The sequence below is a fragment of the Barbatula barbatula genome (genome assembly GCF_947034865.1).
Source record: "Barbatula barbatula genome assembly, chromosome: 19".
NCBI classification, from domain to species: Eukaryota; Metazoa; Chordata; class Actinopteri; order Cypriniformes; family Nemacheilidae; genus Barbatula; species Barbatula barbatula.
The window spans coordinates 11,266,925-11,287,098 of record NC_136782.1 but is presented as its reverse complement, the minus strand read 5'-3'; the positions used below and the strand labels follow the sequence as shown (position 1 = coordinate 11,287,098).

Genomic DNA, 20,174 nt, shown 5'->3' with positions numbered 1-20,174 from the left:
TGACGAAAGCCAAGATATTACCGGCGAACATGAATACAAAAGTGCGACAAAATATTAAGTCGCTGTTTGAGCACAGTGTGCTTAAATTAACATGGAGTCTTCCCTGCGGAATATTCATAATGCAGTATTAAACCAAAGGGCTTTAAGAACCAAGTGCTCTTACTTATTATAATCCTTTAATAACAGTTTGTGCATTCCTTTTACAAATATTACCCAGAACATATATTTGTGTATTTTTGCTTTAAAGAGAAATGGCAAAGATCAAGTAAGTCAATTGTTGATTCCTAGGAGTCCCAAGAAAAGCAGTTTCAAGGCTTATCGAAGGTCATTTTATTGTATGAAAGAAACGGGGCCTGCACATGTTGAAAGAAATATTAAAAACGTTTCTTATTCAGTGCTCGAGGCAATCATAACAAGTCGGACAAAAGGTAAGCATACACAGTAGGTTGTAGGTTGATTCTGCATCACTCTGCAAGTCAAATGCTTTGGGTAATTTTATTAGAAACGAGTGAAGACAGGTAGACAGAGAGAGATAAGTCTCCCTTTCATTTCCATCAGGATACTTGTGGTTTTAAAATTCACTGGGGAAATCTCGGGCCCGCTGTCATTTCCAATTTGGCACAATGTTTAGCATTAGGGCACCGCATGGCAGATCAGCAACCGCTCAGAAAGGCCATGTGAGGCTGCCATGCTGTTTGCGCCCAAGCACAGAATTTAATTTTCTCTGGGTAATGATCAAATTTGTCACATTATGTAATTATCTGAGAGCTGTCAAACTTTATGAAATGGGCAAGCATGACATTCTGTGAGAAATTGCATAATTAGACTGCCGTGTACATGACTTGCTCTGAGCAAACAGGTTTCTAAGGGATTGGAATAGTTCTGATATTGGGAAGGGTGCTTTCTGTTCCAAAGCTTATTTTAATGCAGGTGGAATTTCATAATGCTGTAATACTGCTGACTTTTGTAATTGCCCTATTACTCCACAGCCATTTTTTGACTCCTTAATCTTTCCAGGGCTAATTTCATAGCTACTACTGAATTTAATATATGCCAAAAATGACCACACGATTAATTTAATTATTAATTCAACAATTTATCATTTGACATGCTTGGAAATTAAACACAATAAGAGTATGAGGCATAGTCCATAAAAGCTTTTGTAAAAAAAAGCCTACACTTTTCTCTTACTATACACAAAACCAAACAAAATGTAATTTTTTGTGCCTGTTTTTAAACAAACTATCAATTTGAAAGATGACGAGTTCAAAAGTTCTCATTGTTGATCAAGTATTCAGCAGATGACCACATTTTCTACCAGATAAAAGCTGGGCTGGATATTAATAATTCCCTTTGATATTTCAACCATCTCTTTGCACTGTCCATTCTGCCTGATTGTGGCTTCGGATGCCTATTCCTAATTGTTTGATGATCTGTCCCTGTAGGCTTGTGCATTATCTCTATAAAATAACCTCCTGAACTCTTATGAGCATTTGTCGCCAAAACAAAAATGGGGTATTGGCAACTCACACTAACAAGAAAAAGTTGCTACTGTTTAAAGACGTTTCATCGGACGTACGCGCCTAGCCCGAAGTTTACTTGTGGTCTGTTTGGATAAAATTAATTTTAATATTAAATGGAAATAATTCATTGTATTCATGTTTTATTGTAGATATTGTAATATAAAATTGTAATAGTTTTAAATGACATTAAAAACTAATACTTACATTAAACTTTGCGGACGTTTCACAGATATTACTTTAGGCCACATATTAACATTTGTTTATGTTATTGCAGCTAAAACGGTCTTTACTGTAGATTGGAACCTCAAGGTTCTTTATTAAAAAAACTATGTTTTTATTGGAAAATAATCATAATTAAAAAGCAAGAAATACATTTTTAACTGTTTCATATGCATGTGGCTACAAAATCCATAAAGGAGCGGTTTCCCGGACAGGGATTCGTTTAAACCAGGACTAGGCCTAAGTTAATTTAGGATTTTTCAATTGTTTTTAAAAACATACTTGTGGGTATCTTCAGGCAGAACAATCGCACTGATATATTTTAAGATATATCAGTGTAAGTGGTTTTCTATTAAGAGACCTCCAGCATTTAAGTTAGTCTGGCACTAGGCTTAAATCCTGTCTAGGAAACCGCCCCAAAATACTGTGATAATTTAACATGGTTACGATTAGATGTGACTTCGGAGTAAAAAGGCCAATCTGGTTGCTGCTTTTGGGATCAGTCAGAAGCAAGGAGCCAAAATCTCAGCAGGAATCACACTTGGGTACACCGGCAGGGATGGTCCAATGATGAAACCTTAAAGACAGGCCTACCGTAAGCTCAGACGTTGTTCATGGATGGAACTTACTCTTGTGTTACAACCAATAAGATAATTGGCATTAACTTGAAGCCCTAAAAAGGATCCAGCAGCGCCAGCCCACTTCCATGACGCCATCGTGAAATTTCGCACTCCGTCGATGTTTTCCTTACGTTCCAATATATATTATATATTGGTATATATTATATATATACAGTATATTTTCAATCTTTTAGTTTTAACGCTACAATACAGTCTGTATTTCACTTTTTGTGAAGGAACAACGATTTGAGACTTGTAAATCATAGTCAACAATGGCGCCATCTTGTGTTTATGCCATTGAAATTTGTAAATAAGTCAAGACATCAACTTCTGCTCCTGTGTCGCATGCAAGCTATCAACGTCCAAAAATTAAATGCAGCACGTTAAAGAGACAGTGACAACTATAGGCTATTTATTACATCACATTAGTGTGTACTGTATATGGACATGGTACTTAAAAAGCTATATAAAACTTGGCAGTGATTCTAAAATATGAAATGAGCAAGAAATAATATTTTCTTGTTTTATGGAATTAATCAAGCAATGGACACTTTTGCTGGCGGAATGTTTACGGAAAGTAATAAAATACAAACCAAGATAAATTATCATGCACAGGGCATTTTAACAAACAAAAGCTCTGGTATGGCAAAACACTACCATCATAGGAATGTGACTTTTTTGCCGTTTGTCTAGCTGTGCTCGGTGCTCTTGTTCCAGAAAACCATCATAGAGGAAAAATTTTCTGCCCACAGAACAAATCAACAATCACATCAATATTCAGTGCTATTGAAGTGCTTCGCCAGGGAGGCGCAAGCCATGCATATTTCTCGCTTTGTTATTGTATTGCTATAAGCACAAGTCCTTGGCCCTTACATTCTGCAAACGTGGAACGGCAGAAGCGTGAAGGTCAGGCGTTTTGCGACCTGAACTTGTATGTTTGGCTTCGAGACAACGATCTTTACAATAAAAGAAACATTTAAGTTTCATTTAAGCTGATCTTTTGACAGCAAAATGCTTTAACCAGCCGGTGTGCATGTGTTTGTGACACGTGCGATCACGGTGTTAACATGGAAGCTGTTTTTTGATTGGCTTGATTCTCCACATTTTCATCGCATCACATTGATATGCAAATGAGCCAACTTTAGTCACACAAAACTAAAGGACTTCATTGGAGCCCTCTGTGTGATTGCTCACTTCACCCGTGCACTTAGCAAGCACACTTCTCTTGCTGAAAAATCACCTAATTGCCATTTAAATGATGTGAAGCAAATTGAATCTGATACCCCACAATTATGTGCATTGTCCCTGTGCCCGGTCTGTGATTGAGCTTTGTATTCAACAGGTAGGGCAATGCAAACAAGGCATTCGATGACTGACGAAAGCAGGAAGGCACTCAAAAGGGCTACATGTGCCTTTTTGGTGTTCCGGGGTCACTTGAATTGGATTCGGATTGATCCCGGAGTGAGCTATCAGAGTAGTGAAATGTTTGTGTGTGCAAAGAAGTCAAGCAGAGAATTGAAAATTGATAAGAAGCTCATGACAAAAGAAGACGTGCATAGTAAAAGGGTTGTGAATACAAATGAATTCCTGGCAGACAGCTCCAGCTGGCTAGAGCTAAATCAAATACAGTAAAGCCTGGCAACACATTTTTGAGAGGGATGCTGAGAACTTAAATACCGGGTCCATATTTCGATGGTAGATAATGAAGCAGCTCTCTTAAAATAGATTATAAACTGCTAAGTGGAATTTTATATTGTTCATAAACTCCGCAGTGGGTTGGACGTTATGAAATATTATCACCGACCGTTGATTTGGTCAGCAAGCTGAGCTACATTGCTGATCCGGAGGAAAATAAATATTACTCAGAAGTTGTTTTTGTTCAATGCTTGGATTTATTGTAGAGGAGACACGTCTGAGATTTAGAAAAGATTTTATAGCGATTTTGTATATTTATTGATACAATAAAGTGATATCCTTAAAGAAATCCTTTGTCAGGATATAAAGAAAACGTCATCGGTATTACCATCATGAGATTGTAAATCTCATCAAATGCAAAATGATCTGTAAACTAGTATACCATACAGTAATCTGTCGTCATTTTGTTTTGTTGAGACACTGTGTTGGGTCAAGCACAATTATATGGTCTTGCTGCTGGTTTATAAAAAAACACATTATAAATATCAGTGTGGGTGTGTGGCTGTGCAAGTGTGTCTCACCACTGTCAAAAATCTGTCAAACAGCTTGGTGTTATGCAGGAAACTGTAAAACACGGCAAATAAAAGATTCACACTCAGGGATGATTTGAAATAAAATAATAATAATAATAAGGTGGAGGTCTCCACACAACATGGCAGAAATCAAGTCAAGACAAGTTAACAATGTGGCCGACCCGTGTAGGTGTTTCAAATTCTGAAACACCACCAGGTTCAAGCTTTGTGTAGAAATGTGAGAACCGTATGGTTTCCATTATAGTTTGTATTTTCTTTCAGGGTATGTTTCCCTTTTTGATTTAGCTCAAAGCAACATCTATTGGAGGAAATGGGGACTCTTTCTGTGTGGGAGGGTGCTAGAAATGAAAGGTGAATGTTCCGTCTAGCACTCTGCTTCTTTCATATAGTGTACCACGCAATCTACAACAAAAAAGCGAAAAAAGCATCATTCTTCAAAGTATGGCTCATTCTCTTTGAAGATTGACGTTATTGGACTTGGAAAAGTTTGACAGAGATCATGAATGAATCATTATGGGACCATATGAGCAGAAGTAATGTGATGTTATCGCATTTTTTAAGGTAATATCAATGCCACTTGCAACTTTGTATGAAGCGCAATGCACTTATATCTAAAGACTATTTCCCTATCAAGATAATGACCCCACAAATATCACATTTCGTATTATAGTAGTTTAAAACACTGGCATTATTATGCAAATAAAGACACGAAAGCTTTGGTAGTATCTTTCTGAGTATATTTGTGTGTTTGTTAAACCTTTTTTCATGGAAAACAGTGCCATTGTTGTCTTACAAATGCAAACTAGAATCACAACCTCTTAATGTATTTTTCTGTTGTCAGCAAGCCCGCACTTCAGACTTAATTCAACTTAATTCTGCATCATAGGGGAAAACTAACCATAATCAAACTAAAATGGTTTATTCCAATTTGTTTTTTGGAATCAACACATTTAGAGCCATGTAATGGATCCAATTGTTTTGGGTTATTATTTTTATTAGATTGCCGTATTGCCGCTACAGCCAATGGTAGTAATTCAACCCTCTTTCATTTGTCACAGCGGGCTGATTCTTCTTCGGAAAAACACGATCACATTAGGTGTTTATCTCTACAAACAGAGGAATTGATTAGCTTGAAAATGAAAATGACTGCAAGATATTTGTGCTCAGAACATGCAGGAAATTCAAAGACTCGGTAAACTGTTTACAATTAAAAGTGGCTCCAATTATGATTATCATAAATTGAATACATGCCTAAAATTCTAATGTATGTGTGTTGGAGGATAAGGAGGGTTATGGGTGGTATGTCAGTGCATTGAAACCTTATCCATTGTTAACGAGAAATTAAAGCTGTGTAAATGGCAAACAAACAAACAAAATGCATTACACATTATTTATGGTAAATTTGGTTTAAGATCTGGGACCAGATATGTGATTTATGTGATATTTTCTTTAAGTAATTAATAGTTTACTTTGAAATTAAAAACGGCCCTATATAAATCTATAAAAAACATCAACGTGATATGCTACTGCCTTTCAAAATGATTTAAAAAATACTTTCTTCTGAAATATGTTATAAGAAAAGTCTATTGGATAACATTGGAAAGAAAACATATGGTGCCAAGCACAACCCTGAGGGAAGTGTTTCACTGTTCTGTTACACATATCCAGTAGGATCTGGATATTGAAAGACAGATTGTTTGTCTGGGAAGTGAGTATCTGGTGAGATTTAGAAACAATGTTGCTCATTTCAACATTTTTCCTTTGCTCCATTACGCATTTTCGAGGGAGATGTTAATTTTCCATAAATTTTTAGTATCTGACAAACCGTTCTGTTTCACAAAAGAAGAAAGAAAGAAAGAAAGAAAGAAAGAAAGAAAGAAAATGATTTAAGAACCTTTAGATTGTTTTTATGGGGAACTAAAAAAATTATCTTATGGCATCGCTGCGAATAACCTTTTGTAGCACTATTATGTTTAAAGGGATACTTCACCCAAAAATGAAAATTCTGTCATCGTGTACTCACCCTCAGATTGTTCCAAATCTGTAAAAATGTCTTTGTTCTGCTGAACACACTGGAAGATATCTAGAAGATTTCACCCCCATTGAGTCCAATAGTGATTATTTCCCTACTATTGCAGTCTGTTAACTTGAAATTCTGAACTTTGTTTTCAGCACAACAAAGAAATACAGGTTTGGAACAATAAGTGTGAGTAAATGATGACAGGTTTTTCATTTTGGGGTGAACTATCCCTTTAACTCAATTTCTTATAGCTCATAGCTCTGCTAATGAAAAATAAAATAACATATGCCATTGAGACATTATTTTTGAGATAGTTTTTTATTTATTTAATCCAGATTATTGTAAAAAAAATATTCATGAGTTTTTTAAATATATACCAAGTCTTCATTTGAGTTGAATTGCTGTTGCTAGAGGAAACAATAGGACCAGGAAACAGGACAGCACCACAGTAATTGTGTTCTGTATTAGACTCTCTTTACTGGTTGAGAGTGTAGAATCCAGTTTATGGCCTCATTTGTTTATGAAGGACTAAATGGTTTAGTACATCATTACGTCTCCAGTCTCCTCTTTCAACATCAGGCTCGTGGACCTCAAAGGTCATCAAAAAGCCTGCTATTGTCTGTTCCCAGGACCTGCTTATATTCTGATGGTGACCTCTTAATCTTTTTTTTCTGTAGCTTATAAAATTATGTAGAAAGGCAGTTGCTACAATTATTGTTTCACCCTGACAGTGTAAGTGTGTGTAAATGGTATATATATATTATTTACTTTGGTTTCATAGTACTGCTCTATGGTTAACAGGTTTTTTAAACGTGCTCTCATACCCACTGAAAGAGTCATCGCAGTTTGCATGTTACAAGCCTGCCCTCTATTGGAAAGATAAACAAATTGCAGGATAAAACATAACTTCACCAGCTGATGTCAGTCAATACAAACAATTGCACATCGCGTCTTTTTTCTTCATGCTCAATGATCCTTATTAAGTTTGGAACAACAAAGGAGAAACAAATACTGTTAGATTGGCACATACAGAGACAGTAGATAGTGTAAGAACGGCATTTTTAGTGTGACAGTAGGCCTAATACATGCGTGTGTCAACATTCATCTTCTTGCCCAGACGTGAGGAATGTGAGCTCCCATTATTTTACTTGTGGACTCATCAAACAAAACTTGGCAGAAACAAATTTTCTCTGACTTAATATGCTCTCTGTGTTTTCCTAGCCAATTCCTCTGAAGAAATACAAATAAAAGAATATTAAATAGTTTCCAAAATTGTTTTACTTTTAAAGTAATTCCAAATTATTTTTAATATAAGAATATTTGGGAATTGCTTTTATAATATTTTTTTGTATATTTCACTATTGGAGTATTTAGTCAAACTCTACGGTAAGTAATTTACTTGATTGTATAGTTTTATTGTTTTATTACTTTTATTATTTGTATGTAGCCTATAGCCGAACAAATGCCAACATTTGAGCCATTTAAACTTTACGTTTTAAACTTTACTACACCCTGCACACCTTTACATATCCAACAAAATTAAACAGTTTTTACTCAAAACGTTTATTTTCTTTTTAAACCATGCAATTTCCTTTCGACCAAAGCATTTTCTATATTGTGATTATTTGGGATATTTTAATACCGCATATGTGCAAATGTGGAAATCGCTGGCAGTAAACACGATCCGAGCATCCATCCTTGTTTGGCAGCAACAGATATAAATAAATAAATAAATAAATGCATTGCCAAACTGCATATTGATATGCCAAAAAGGTCTATGAAAGAAACGCTGCGCTTTCGGAATAAGCAGTGCTGGGCATGTGAACTGTGTGGATGAAACTCTCAAAGCTATCATTACAGATACAGATGACAGAAAAAAAAACATCAGCTCAGGCAGAGGAAAATTGTGGAGGTGTGGCCGCCTATTGAATTCGATGGTTCACAATGACACACACTGTAAAAAATTCTGCCGTAATTTGACGGTAAAATACTGGCAGCAGGGTTTCCAGCTGCGGACCGTTATTTTACGGTTTCACTCATTTACGGCTTTCTGTAAATTAACGGTAAAATCCTGGCAGCAGGGTTTCCAGCTGCGAACCGTAATTTTACGGTTTCACTCATTTACGGCTTTCTGTAAATTAACGGTAAAATCCTGGCAGCAGGGTTTCCAGCTGCGAACCGTAATTTTACGGTTTCACTCATTTACGGCTTTCTGTAAATTAACGGTAAAGTACTGGCAATATGGTTTCCAGCTGCGTACCATCATTTTACAGTTTTATTAAATAGCATATTTTTAGTAAAATACTAGCAGCAGAGTTTCTGAATGAATGCTTTTTATTTAAATAAATTAAACAACAGACTGGCAAAGATGAGAAGAGGAACCATAAAATTACCAAACAGATATGTTGTGCATAAAGAACCCAGTCTATAGACATATTTAAACAGATAAAAATTTATTATTATTTCTCCATAAACAGATACTGTGCAAAAAGAACAGTCTATAGACATATTATCTAAACTTCTTAAACAATAGAAAACATTGTATTATTAAACCTTGAATGGGCAAAGAACTTTCCACCATCTGTGACCAACTTCACATGCTGGTAGTCTGAAAGATAGGAAAAAAAACTTTAAGCAAAGTATCTATAGAAGGTATCTCTAACCCTACTCTTGGAAAGCTACAGTCTCGCCACGGTGTTTAAAATGAATGAAATGTGCACTGTGTGTCGATGGTCACGTCAAACAAGTTGCCCCAAAAATAACGCAGACTTGTTGCATGATGATGCTCTGCTCGTGTAACTTGTGAATTTTCGTGTAACAGCCCAGACTATGCTGATCCATGAGAAAGACAATGGAGCTCAAAATTATAAAAACGCGGTGTGTTCAGCAACACAGAGTACATTACTTAATAAAACGGCCTGCTTTTATAACAGAATGCAATTCAGTAGAGAGGCAACCTTTGGATTAACTGATGAATATTTTTACTCACCACCTTGCCGGTCTTCTTGGAGACCTTTCCTCTGCAGGTATTGGAGACTCGTTCTGGTTTAATTCCAATTAAGCGTCTAGGTTCAACAAATTTTCACAGAATACAATAACCATTTGTTAATCATTCTGATTGAAGAATTTATATACACTAAACAGTGAAAGGATGGAAAACTCTTAGAGGTCGTACCTTTGAAGAAATTCTTAAGTGCAACCAGCCTCCTCCTGATACTGCAGATGGAAGATGTACACTCAAATATAATACGGCCCTCTAGACTAAGCATCCATCTTACAACATTTGCCTGCCCTCCAATGTCTAAAATGAAGAAAAAAAAACATTTACATTATAATTTCAATGAACTGCCTTTGAGATTGCTTCATTTGAACAACCGGTTACCGGTGACACTAACCGAGCATAATCAGACGAGGACTGGCAGGTAGAATGAGTGTCTTCTCAACATCAGATGAAGATGCAGTAATCTGTAGAGAAAACACAATACATGGAAAAACATCAAAAAATTACTTCAATACAGAAATTTTAATAAATTACTAGTGGAAAGAAAATGCATAAAACAAGTCCATCTTCATGTTCCTGAAAACGGGACCGCTGAAGATTGATAAGCAGGTGGGCCATCTCTGTGTTATCCGTATGGGACAGAACAGTCTTCATTCCTCCCGTCTCTAATGTGTGATTTAAGGTGCTTATAAAAGGTCCTTCAGAGTTTACACCTGACTTGACACAAAAAAAACATTAGATGTTAATTCAAATAAGGTCACTGACACAGATCGGATAACAGTGAGTTACTTATTGCAAAAAGGCACAATTAAACCTGACATGAGAAACATGCATATGTCTCAGAAATGCAGGTGTAGTACTACATATGTGTCCACAAAGCTTGCAAAAAAACATTGCTTATCTTTAACACCACGAAACAGCACAAGTCTGAATTTCATTCATTTATATCTGGAGGGATTTAACGTTACCTCAGGTAATAGTCACTTTACGGCAATTTACCAAGTCTTCTTGGTCTAGCTAACGTACAAAAGCATACCACACATGTAATATATTGCGCTAACACACACAAAACTGTATTTTTTACTTTATTTGAAGTTATTAAGTAAATTATTATGTTATATATCGACGTTGTAGGCCTACTGCATGCGCTTATCGCCAATTTAACGAAGCAAACCACCAGTCTACTGTACCGTATTTGCAACAGAACGTGTGTGTGGAGACACAAAACTCATTTAATAATCAAACTTGAATCCCATGAATTTCTTCAGACGAGACTTGAAATGAAATGTATGCAGCTACGAAAACCGCGAAGTGTCACACTGACTAGAATTCATTCAGCAGGTCCGCCACTGACTCTTGTGCTGCGGAGTAAGAACCCGAGCGGCGGGGGAGGGGAGAGCAACTAGACTGGTTTAGTTCCCATGATCGACTACCTTGTAAATAGCTTCAATTTGAGATTGAATCTGTAACGTTTCTACTACAACTTTTAGTCAAGGAGTGTCGTTGAATTATCTAACAGTTTCCCCCTTCCGCACCGCTTCTGATGCTCGTCAGTGGTGGCCATATGAGAACTCTCTGGTTTGTGTGTCAGTCTAGGTAATTCGCGCCACGCAGCTCAGTCAAAATATATAAGTTTCGAAGCGCAATATAATAAAATAATAGATAAATACAAATAAAAACACTTACCTTGACAGTGTCTTGGAAGATATGGCCGTCTCCTGGCGTTCTCGTGTTCTCGTTGACTTGTAAAAACGTCATCCGTAAATTAGCTAACGTTAGTTGCGCAAGTAACGTTACTGTTGTCATCGAGCCAAGAGCTTCAAAATATGACTGTTTTGTGTAATAAAATGTAGTTTTGAGAGTTGTTTAGACGAGAATGTATGTGTATAAAGTTCAGATCTGCTGTCGTTTAATAAAGATAGCGTCTATTAAAAAATTTGCTCCAACTGTTTCGGACAAGTGAGTCGATTTCACTTATGCACCCCGCCCAACGCAGCCTCACCTCGGCAAGTCTTTCTTAAAATCACCGCTGGCTGTGATGTCTCTGTTAAAGGGTGTATTTTTTATGAATACATTCTGAGTTATCATACCCGTTAGCCTTTCTCTTCCAAACTTTATTTCTATATCATCGACTGTATTTGTCTGAGGATCATCGATACTTTAAAGTTGAGTAAAACATGGGGTCATTTTGTTTCACCCCTGAAAAAACCCTTTAAATAGGGGATTTAATTATGTTATCCCTTTAATTATTTGTCCATGGGGAAATTGTTTTAACTGAGGGCAAAGTTAAATTGTACAACTTGTATATTTCTTACTGTGCAAACTTATTTTACTTTGTAATAAAGGATTGTGTAAATTATCACAGTAATGTTTTGAATTACTCTGTTTAAATGTAAATCCAGACTAAAAAAAGATTAACTCTGATTGCCTTTAAATTCCTGTTAAATTCCGTAAACAGATTTACGGTTGAATGTTCTAATTTTACTAGCGAGTAATTAATTTACAGATCAATGGCTGTAAATTAACATTATTAAACTGTTTTTTAAAAGAACAGTATTTTGCCGTTAAAATTGGCCGTATTTTTACGGTAATATTTTACAGTGCAGACACCATACAAAGAAGGATACTATACCATGCAAGATGTCTCAAATGACTCAAACGACGCCCACTTTTAATGACATGATTGCTCATGGTGGTAATCTGATATTTTTCAAGATATTTTCTAACAAAAGAAACATTGTTCAAAATTGTATTACAATCATTCTGTAGTGATGATGGTCGAAATGAACATAATGATTAGCGTTTTGTTTCTTTGTCCCTTTAAAGTTTTTCCCATACATGGATTTTGCATGTTTCAGGCGCGCAGATGGTTTCTCTATAATATAAAATAACACAAAGCAAGTAAACAAGTGAATGCAAAACGCATCTTGTAAACAGCATATGCAATGCTCACCCACACCAAACACTTGGATAGCCCTTCAATTGGAAACCGTGGTGCTACTTTTAGATTACCATTGTTCTCTGAAAGTTCACCATGGGCACTCTGGATTCTTTTCTAAAGCCACAGTAAAAAGTACTTCCACTACAGCCCTGCCTTGGATCTACATAAAGGAAGCATCAGTGAAGTGATCCGTGAGGGAGATCATTATTTAGAGAAGGAAGAATGACAAAATGGGGCACCGCCTTCAAAGCAGACCACAAACCAGTATGCACATCCCTGTTCATCTTAACAGAGACACTGAAAATAAAAACATACCGCGTATTATCGTTTAACTTTAATCTTTCCAAAGACACCTCCAAAACGCGCATGACGAAAAAAGATGAAAAATACGGCGCATGTGACTTTATTTCCCTCCCGTTTCTTTCCAATGCAAGTGAATGTATAGGCCTATTGTTGTTTGCCTCAGGCTCGGTTCCGTGCAATATTCCGATCATATCATCTCTCCTCACAGGCGCCGCTGATTGGCCGGATTAATTCGCGTGCATCTAGAGGCGGCGTGTGCGCGCGCTCTCGCCTTTCCATCACTGCGCTCGGCACGCTAAACGAAACCGCAGCGATATCAATAAGGCTCAGCGGCGAACGTCTTCCTTCGCAGCCGATTTCCCTCCGGAAAACTTCGCGGAAACTTCGAGTGCGCACGGATTACGGATTCTTCATTTCGAGCGCTGAAGAAAATAGTGATAATAATTCCAGAAGGAATTGCGATGTTTCCGACCGAGGCGATCGTCTTGGTGCTTCTTTACTTTGGCAGAGCAGGTGAGACCGCCTTTGAGTGTTACGCAGTAGCTGTAGGCAAATGGTTATATATTGAGTAGTAGTGCCATTGTGCGTTTTGCAGGCGGGCGTGCTACTTTTACGTGAACTCTGTGGTCAGTGATGTAACGTTATGCCACTGGCAGGTGCATAAGTCGACCTGTTTGAATTCCACTGTGCTTAATGGTCAGCGCTGTTGCGTGTGTCTCCGTGTTTTACTGTATGTGTTTGTGTGCGATGTTTTATTTTATTGGACTCGCGAGAAAGCTGATACCCTAAATGTATAATAGGGACCATTGTTAGCTAACCGGCTAGGCTATTTTCAATGGGCTTTGACAATAGGATTTGCTCTTAACAAGTCAGGACTGTCTGAGGCAACACTTAAACAGTCCTTTATTTTGTGCTGCATGAATTGCACGTATAACCTGCTTGCATTATTTAGAGATATTTACGAATTCACGTGAATATACATTTAGTCTTCTTTAGAAACCCTCACATTTTAGTCTTTGTATCCGCTAAAAGAAAAGCATTGCTTGAATAAATTCACGTGGGACAGCCGTGGGACGTATTTCTTGGCAATCCACCTGCTGCACGAGCCGAGAATGATCCAATCAGAGACTTTGGGCGGGAACGATCTGTTACTTTCATCTATGATGTAATAAGCAACACATTTATTCGGAATCCCGACGCTGTTGTCCTCGTGTCGACGGTGATCGATGTTCTTCCAAACGTCTTCTTTTATAAAATAACGTCAAGTTTGCATTGGATATAGCAAGTGTGTTACACGAGGAGCTAAAAATAACCATGGTGGTTTTATTATAGTAAAAGTACTCGAGCCCTGTTTTTTGCAGATTATAACTGCTATTAATGTAGTTTTACTTCAAATACTATTGTTAAACTATTGTTACTGCAGTGAGATAATGGTACAAATAATTTAGAGTTACTATGTTTAATGTAGTAGAACATTGGTTATTTATATATGAGAGATAATACATATTTGAGATGATAGAAAAGGCTAAATTTGTAAATATTATTGTAAAATCAACTAGATGCTATATTTGCTTGTCCATGTTTTGGTTGTACGAGGTGAACGCTAGGGACTACTCCTGGAGATGCTCCGGGATCTCATCATTGTCATAGGAGAGTTACGATGGGCGGGGCGCTGTGGTCACATGATGCAGTTCCACGGGCTGTGGGCATGAGTCATCTTCGTGATGTAATCCCTCTAATCTCTTTGGGGTTTTAATTAGCTGTGCCCGAGATAGCCTGCTCTTACTCCGAGGGCCCGAGCAAGACGAAAAACAATAAGATAACTCGCATCATAACAATGAGCCGGTAACACGGGCTGATCTTCCAGTCTCGTTTTTTGTGTACATGGGGCCTGAAGAAAATACGTTTTAACAGGACAGATGTTGCCCTGACAGATCAATTTCCCATGATCATTAAAGCTGCACGTGCAATTTTGCACGGACACGCACATACACATGCTCGGACGGGAGAATGGTTGTTGTGCGGATATACGACTGTGAATCTTCTCATAGTGGATTTGTGCATGTGTGTTTGACGTTTCACAGGAACGTTGTACAATGTCTACAGTATGAGGGTTGCAGTGTATCCAAATAAGTGGATTTTCCATTTCACTGCCTCCTACTATTAACTCTTGAGCATCCGGTATTGTATCATTATCTGTTTTTGTAGTGTCATGCCTTTGAAAAGGTTAGTCAGTCAAGCATATGTCACTTAAGATGGATAAACCAAATAATCTCTTTGGGCTAAAGGCAATTTATGTTCAGGACTTTGGCACCATTTGGTGGCAGAGTATGTTTAGGCCTTACCATATGTCCACTTTGAATCATTGAAACCATTAGCTGTGATTGGTCTCTCACTCTTATCTTTTGGCAGGCTGTGTCCCACTGGATCTCTTTAAACTTTCATAGTAATTTCCTAGAAATGCTGACGCAGTTGATTTGAAGTATATGATAGCAGTCATGTCGTGAGACCGCTTATTCTGTAAAGCAAGGCTTTCTTGTGAAGAATCCTACTGTAGACGAATAAATGTCGAGGGATATGCCTGTCAGACCATAATGGCAGAACGTTTGCCCCGGTTCTTTCCTGTGTGTGTTGGAGCATTCAGGATTGAGTCCTGTGTTCTGCGGGACATCTTGTTTTGCTAAATATCTCTCTGGGATCTATAGTGTAGCTCTTCTGCTTGGTCTCACCTTTTGATCATGAGTGGAGCTGGCAGATTTAGGCCTGCAAAATGCTGGAAGAGTACAGGCACGTACATGCTTAATGAGACTGGCCTTTGCGGTTTACCTTAATAGTTTATCTATAATGAATATTATTTATGAGTTTTGTTTCAATGTGGTTGCATGCTTTATTCTCAAAGTAATGGGTGGCTGAAGTGCTTGCGGATTGGAGAAGAAGCCGTTGTCAAGGATACACCTTCATTATTGACTTGAGTTAAAAGTGTTGTGGCCTGGTTACTGGTCATAATTACTGTCAAGCACTCAAGAATGCTGGTTTAACTTTTCCTGTAACTTAGAGATGGTCAAGGTGTTCAGTTTATCATTTTAAAACGCATTACTACAAAATAGATTTTTTTGAAAGCAGGCAATACTTCAGAGGATTTTCTGTCATAACCAAGGTGTAATAATGATATAATGGTTTGTTACGCCTCAAAATACATTCAGATGTGAGAATGACAATCCAAATAAATGGCACAGAGAAGTAAAATCCATTTGTTTGTAGTTTTCTTATTGGCTGCATTTGTCTGGCACTGTTCTTTTCTTTATTAATAGTCTTGATTTTTTTCACTTTCTTTTCTGTTCCCACAGGATGTGTTCTTTCCTTGCAGGGTCGGCATTAATCCTTCTGCTGTATATTCTTGTTCTCTTTGCAATTGGTATCTTTACAGTCTGTCTGGGCCAGAAAAAATATTGAAGTTTGGATTTAGAAATGCAATTACAGTGGTTCTATATTGTAAGTGGAATGTATTATTCTAAACTTCCATAGCATTATATTTGTTTGGTGTAAGTTCTCTTAGAATGCCGTGTGTGAACTGCTGTTTGGTTTCAGATTGGTGACCAGTCTGGCACAGTTAAGTTTATTTAGTTGACTAGCTAGGTATTATGCTAACAAGAGATTGCGTCAAAAGCCTCAAAAGATCCTATTTATGTGGAATTTAAAGATCCAGTGTATGAAATTTTGTGGCATTTAGTGGCGAGGTTGCGAATTGCAATCAACGGATCCCTCCACCCCTCCCCTTCGAAGCACTACAGTGGCTCTCACTGGACAAAGATGTTGTCACGTTTTCACTTTTTGCACGTTTGAACAAAATACACCCAACAGAAAATGTATGACCGATTTAAAATGTTAAACACATATCTTTAAGATTTATTATATTAGTGAGATTTAAAGATTACTACTAATAAATACAAACTGAAACCTGAAGTACTTTTGGACAAGTGTTTACATCTTATATACATCATATCACGTTAGTAATTCTTGAATTTTTTTGCGTGTTTTGAGGCAACAATGGCTTCAATTGTCGACAGCGTTTCATTTTTATGGCCGTCTTTTAAAGTTTAATTGTAAATTTCTCAATTTACTCAATATATGTTTTTTCTGCCTGGAACAAAAAAATGTGAAGCTGCTTACGTTCAAGTGATACTAAGTTTACAAGTAATTTACTTTCACTGTGTACATAAAAGAGCAGTTTTTCTTATACAAGAAATATTCCTACCATGATAAAAGCAAAACCTTTGTATTTAACATGGACGTGAGTAAAATACAAATGTTATTTTGGGTTAATACCGGACAGTACTTTGTATGAAAGGGTTAAAGATGATGGGTCTCCGTTCATGTGCCCTGCAATTCTTTTGGTGAGTCTCATTATGTGCACACACGCTCTCTCACTGTCTCTCACGCACACTCTCTCTTTCTCGTGTTCCTTTCTCTGACACACGCACACTCCCTCTGTCTCGCTCTCTCTCTTTCATTTACAAGCACGTGCCACGCGCGCACACACATATTCACACAGATGGAGAGTACAACATGACTGGGTGACCTCCCCTGCCTGAGATGCCTCACACTTATTCGTCCAACAGAAGCTGGATGTATCACGACCCCTACAGTGCTGTCTTTATTTTGCCCGGATGTTCCATGTGGAGCTTGAGGAAAATATCCACAGACAGTCAGACCATCAGAGACACCGGAAACAGAGCCTTAATGAGACAAAGAGACAACTGATGAACACTTCACTGGGAAAAAGATCCCTTAATCCTACTATAGTACTATAATAAAAACATTACTGTTTAAGTAATATAGTACTGATACCGAAGTGTTGTTGCTAGGCTTCGGTGCTGAACATTACAATGGGAATGTATTTGTAAGGAAAGACTGAGGTTTATTTCAGGGCGGCACTGTGGACCAGCAAGGCAGTGTTATGAGGCACTCAATCAGGAATGTCCCTTCTGGTCTGATGGCAGAGAATTTGCTACGTCAGGCTGCAGCGGGTGCGTCATCCAGGGCCCACAGCTTGATGAGAACATGGATGCATTAGTCTGTCTGCCTGGCTGCTCTCGGTCCAGCGCTTTGTAAATACAGGGTGACTGAACAGGGTCACTGCCTCTTTTTTTGTCTCTCTTTTTTCATTATAAGCTCCATCATCACAAAACAGCCATGTACTATAGCCACAAGAAGCAGGCTATGAAAGATGTTTCAAAGAACAGGGATTTGTTTAGTGGCGATAATTCAATAAAACTAGTAATTTTATTTTATAAGGAACGCTTTCTGCCGGTAAACATTAAATGGAGAAAAAATTACGCATTTTTGCATGAGGGTCCTGTGACATATCTAGGGGTCTATGTGATGGAGCCTTTTGATTTCGGCCCAGCAACCTAGAAAAACCTAGCAATAGCCATGTAACAACATGATCTAATAGGTTTAATTTATATAGCGCCTTTTCAGAGCTCAAGGACTCTTCATAATAACCCTGGGTTATTTTCAACCCAGGGATGGGTCAACCATTGGATTGTAAATTAACATTTGCTGGGTTGTTTCAATTAAAAATGCTGGGTTGTTTTAACCCATTGCTCGAACAAAAATAAATTAATATACTGTATGTTGGGTTGTTGCAACCCAACAATGGGTAATTACAACCCAGCATATTTATAAATCGTTGCGGGTTAATATATACCCAACAGCTGGGTTTGTCCTTTTTGACCCAAAGCATTTTTCCATGGTTGGGTCAAAAAGGGACGAACCCAGCTGCTGGGTCAAATTAAGCCAGCAAAGGTTTATGTTTAACCGAACAATACGTTAGTATTTTGGTTTGAAACGAACCAGCATATGTTAGTTTTCAACACATCCCATTTTGACCCAACGCCGAATTGAACTGTCGCATTTTCTGATGGCATGGACAGTCATATTGACATGAAGCAACTGCGTACATAGCAATGTAAGAAACAAGCATTGCACATGCAAACATTGTTTACATTTTCTTCAAACAATGTAAAAATCTGTAATGACAAAGTTGTTTCATTGTAAGATTGTGATCAATTGCTAGACAACGTGCGAACACTGTTTAACATGCATCAAGCAATTTAGCATGAGAGTGCTTCTGCAGAAGTACAGCTTGTTATTCTATAGAAGACGAGGAATTGTCGGATACAAGCATCGCTTCCAGCCACTGATGTGTTCACTGTGATCATCTGTATTCTCTTGCAATGAGAGCGTTGATAGGCTCACTCAGAGTAAAGAGTCAAGCCCAATGTTTTGCAGACGGCGTGAGAAGGAGATCATTGGTTTTTCATTGTCAGGGTAAGACTTTGTGAACCTCATGCATCAGTACATTTCCACCAACAGGTCAAATCCAGTTGGTATGGTTAGGCTTTCCTTTTTCTATTGTTGTGCTGCAAAAGTAGGCCTAGAATTACAAGGAGTTTACCTAAAAATGAAAACGATAATCTATTCACCCTTCTTGTATGAACTTGAATATGATTATCTTCTGCAGAACACAAAAGAAGATCTTTTGAAGTATGTTGGTAACCAAACAACATTGACCCTCATTGACTTCCATTATATAGTTGCAACACCATAGAGACATTTCTCAAAATATTTTCTTTTGTGTTCCACAGACATTTTTCTTGTTGTTGGGCGAACTATCACTTTACATCAGTATTTATGATCCTGAATAATCAAATCACATTTTCTTAAATTCCAATTACTTCCAAGTTTTAGCAAAGTACTAAGAAGCAGGTGAGTTACCCTGGCAACTGGCAAGTGACCAATCATAAGTCACCACGTCACAGCATCTGTTCCACCAACAGCATTGAACAAGGTTAGTTAATTGTGCCGAAAAATCTGGTCCTGAGAGCCTTTTTAATCACATTTTGATTTCTCAAGTGGAAATGCAACTGGAACCGTTCCTCGTGATGCTCAGGATTGTTCAAGCCAATAGTGGAAAGGTGGTTAAGATGTCCAGAGTTCATCCCTGCACTCAAATCAGCCGTTGTAGTTTTGGCATGACTGCAAGGCATTGTAGCTGCATCAGTCGACGTGCTGGGTAGAGGTGCTTCTCCACCATCTGTTGCTCTGTCACTAGATGTGACACACCTCTTTCAGCAGCTTGTCTTATCAAACATCAGTATTTTGGCAGATCCCACTTAATTATTTTGTGGGGAATTGATTTCTACCTAAATCCATTCCACAAGCATTGCGGCTATTATATTCACAACTGAGCCTGGTTATTGAACACACAAAACTGCCAGCTGGAGTGTTATTAATATCTGATATGGATTACAATG

General features: G+C 37.7%; 1 protein-coding gene and 1 long non-coding RNA gene across 4 annotated transcripts in view; one reads left to right on the top strand and one right to left on the bottom strand.

Annotated features, from left to right (window-relative positions):
• Positions 1 to 9,052: 9,052 nt before the first annotated feature.
• LOC306908858 lies at positions 9,053 to 9,810 on the bottom strand. The gene is made up of 3 exons (XR_013788038.1): positions 9,786 to 9,810; positions 9,600 to 9,675; positions 9,053 to 9,218 (listed from the first exon to the last, which is right to left on the bottom strand). It is a non-coding gene; the product is annotated as an uncharacterized lncRNA (long non-coding RNA).
• Positions 9,811 to 13,100: 3,290 nt separating this feature from the next.
• Positions 13,101 to 20,174, top strand: part of ncam1b (neural cell adhesion molecule 1b) — an 80,381-nt gene continuing 73,307 nt past the window's right edge. For 2 of the 3 annotated variants that reach the window (XM_079482090.1, XM_079482089.1), the window contains exon 1: positions 13,130 to 13,368. In XM_079482090.1, the coding sequence (XP_079338216.1) occupies positions 13,317 to 13,368 (52 nt within the window). In that variant the 5' untranslated portion in view covers positions 13,130 to 13,316. Of the gene's footprint in view, positions 13,369 to 20,174 lie in introns of all 3 variants that reach the window. The other variant, XM_079482091.1, reaches the window with a different exon arrangement.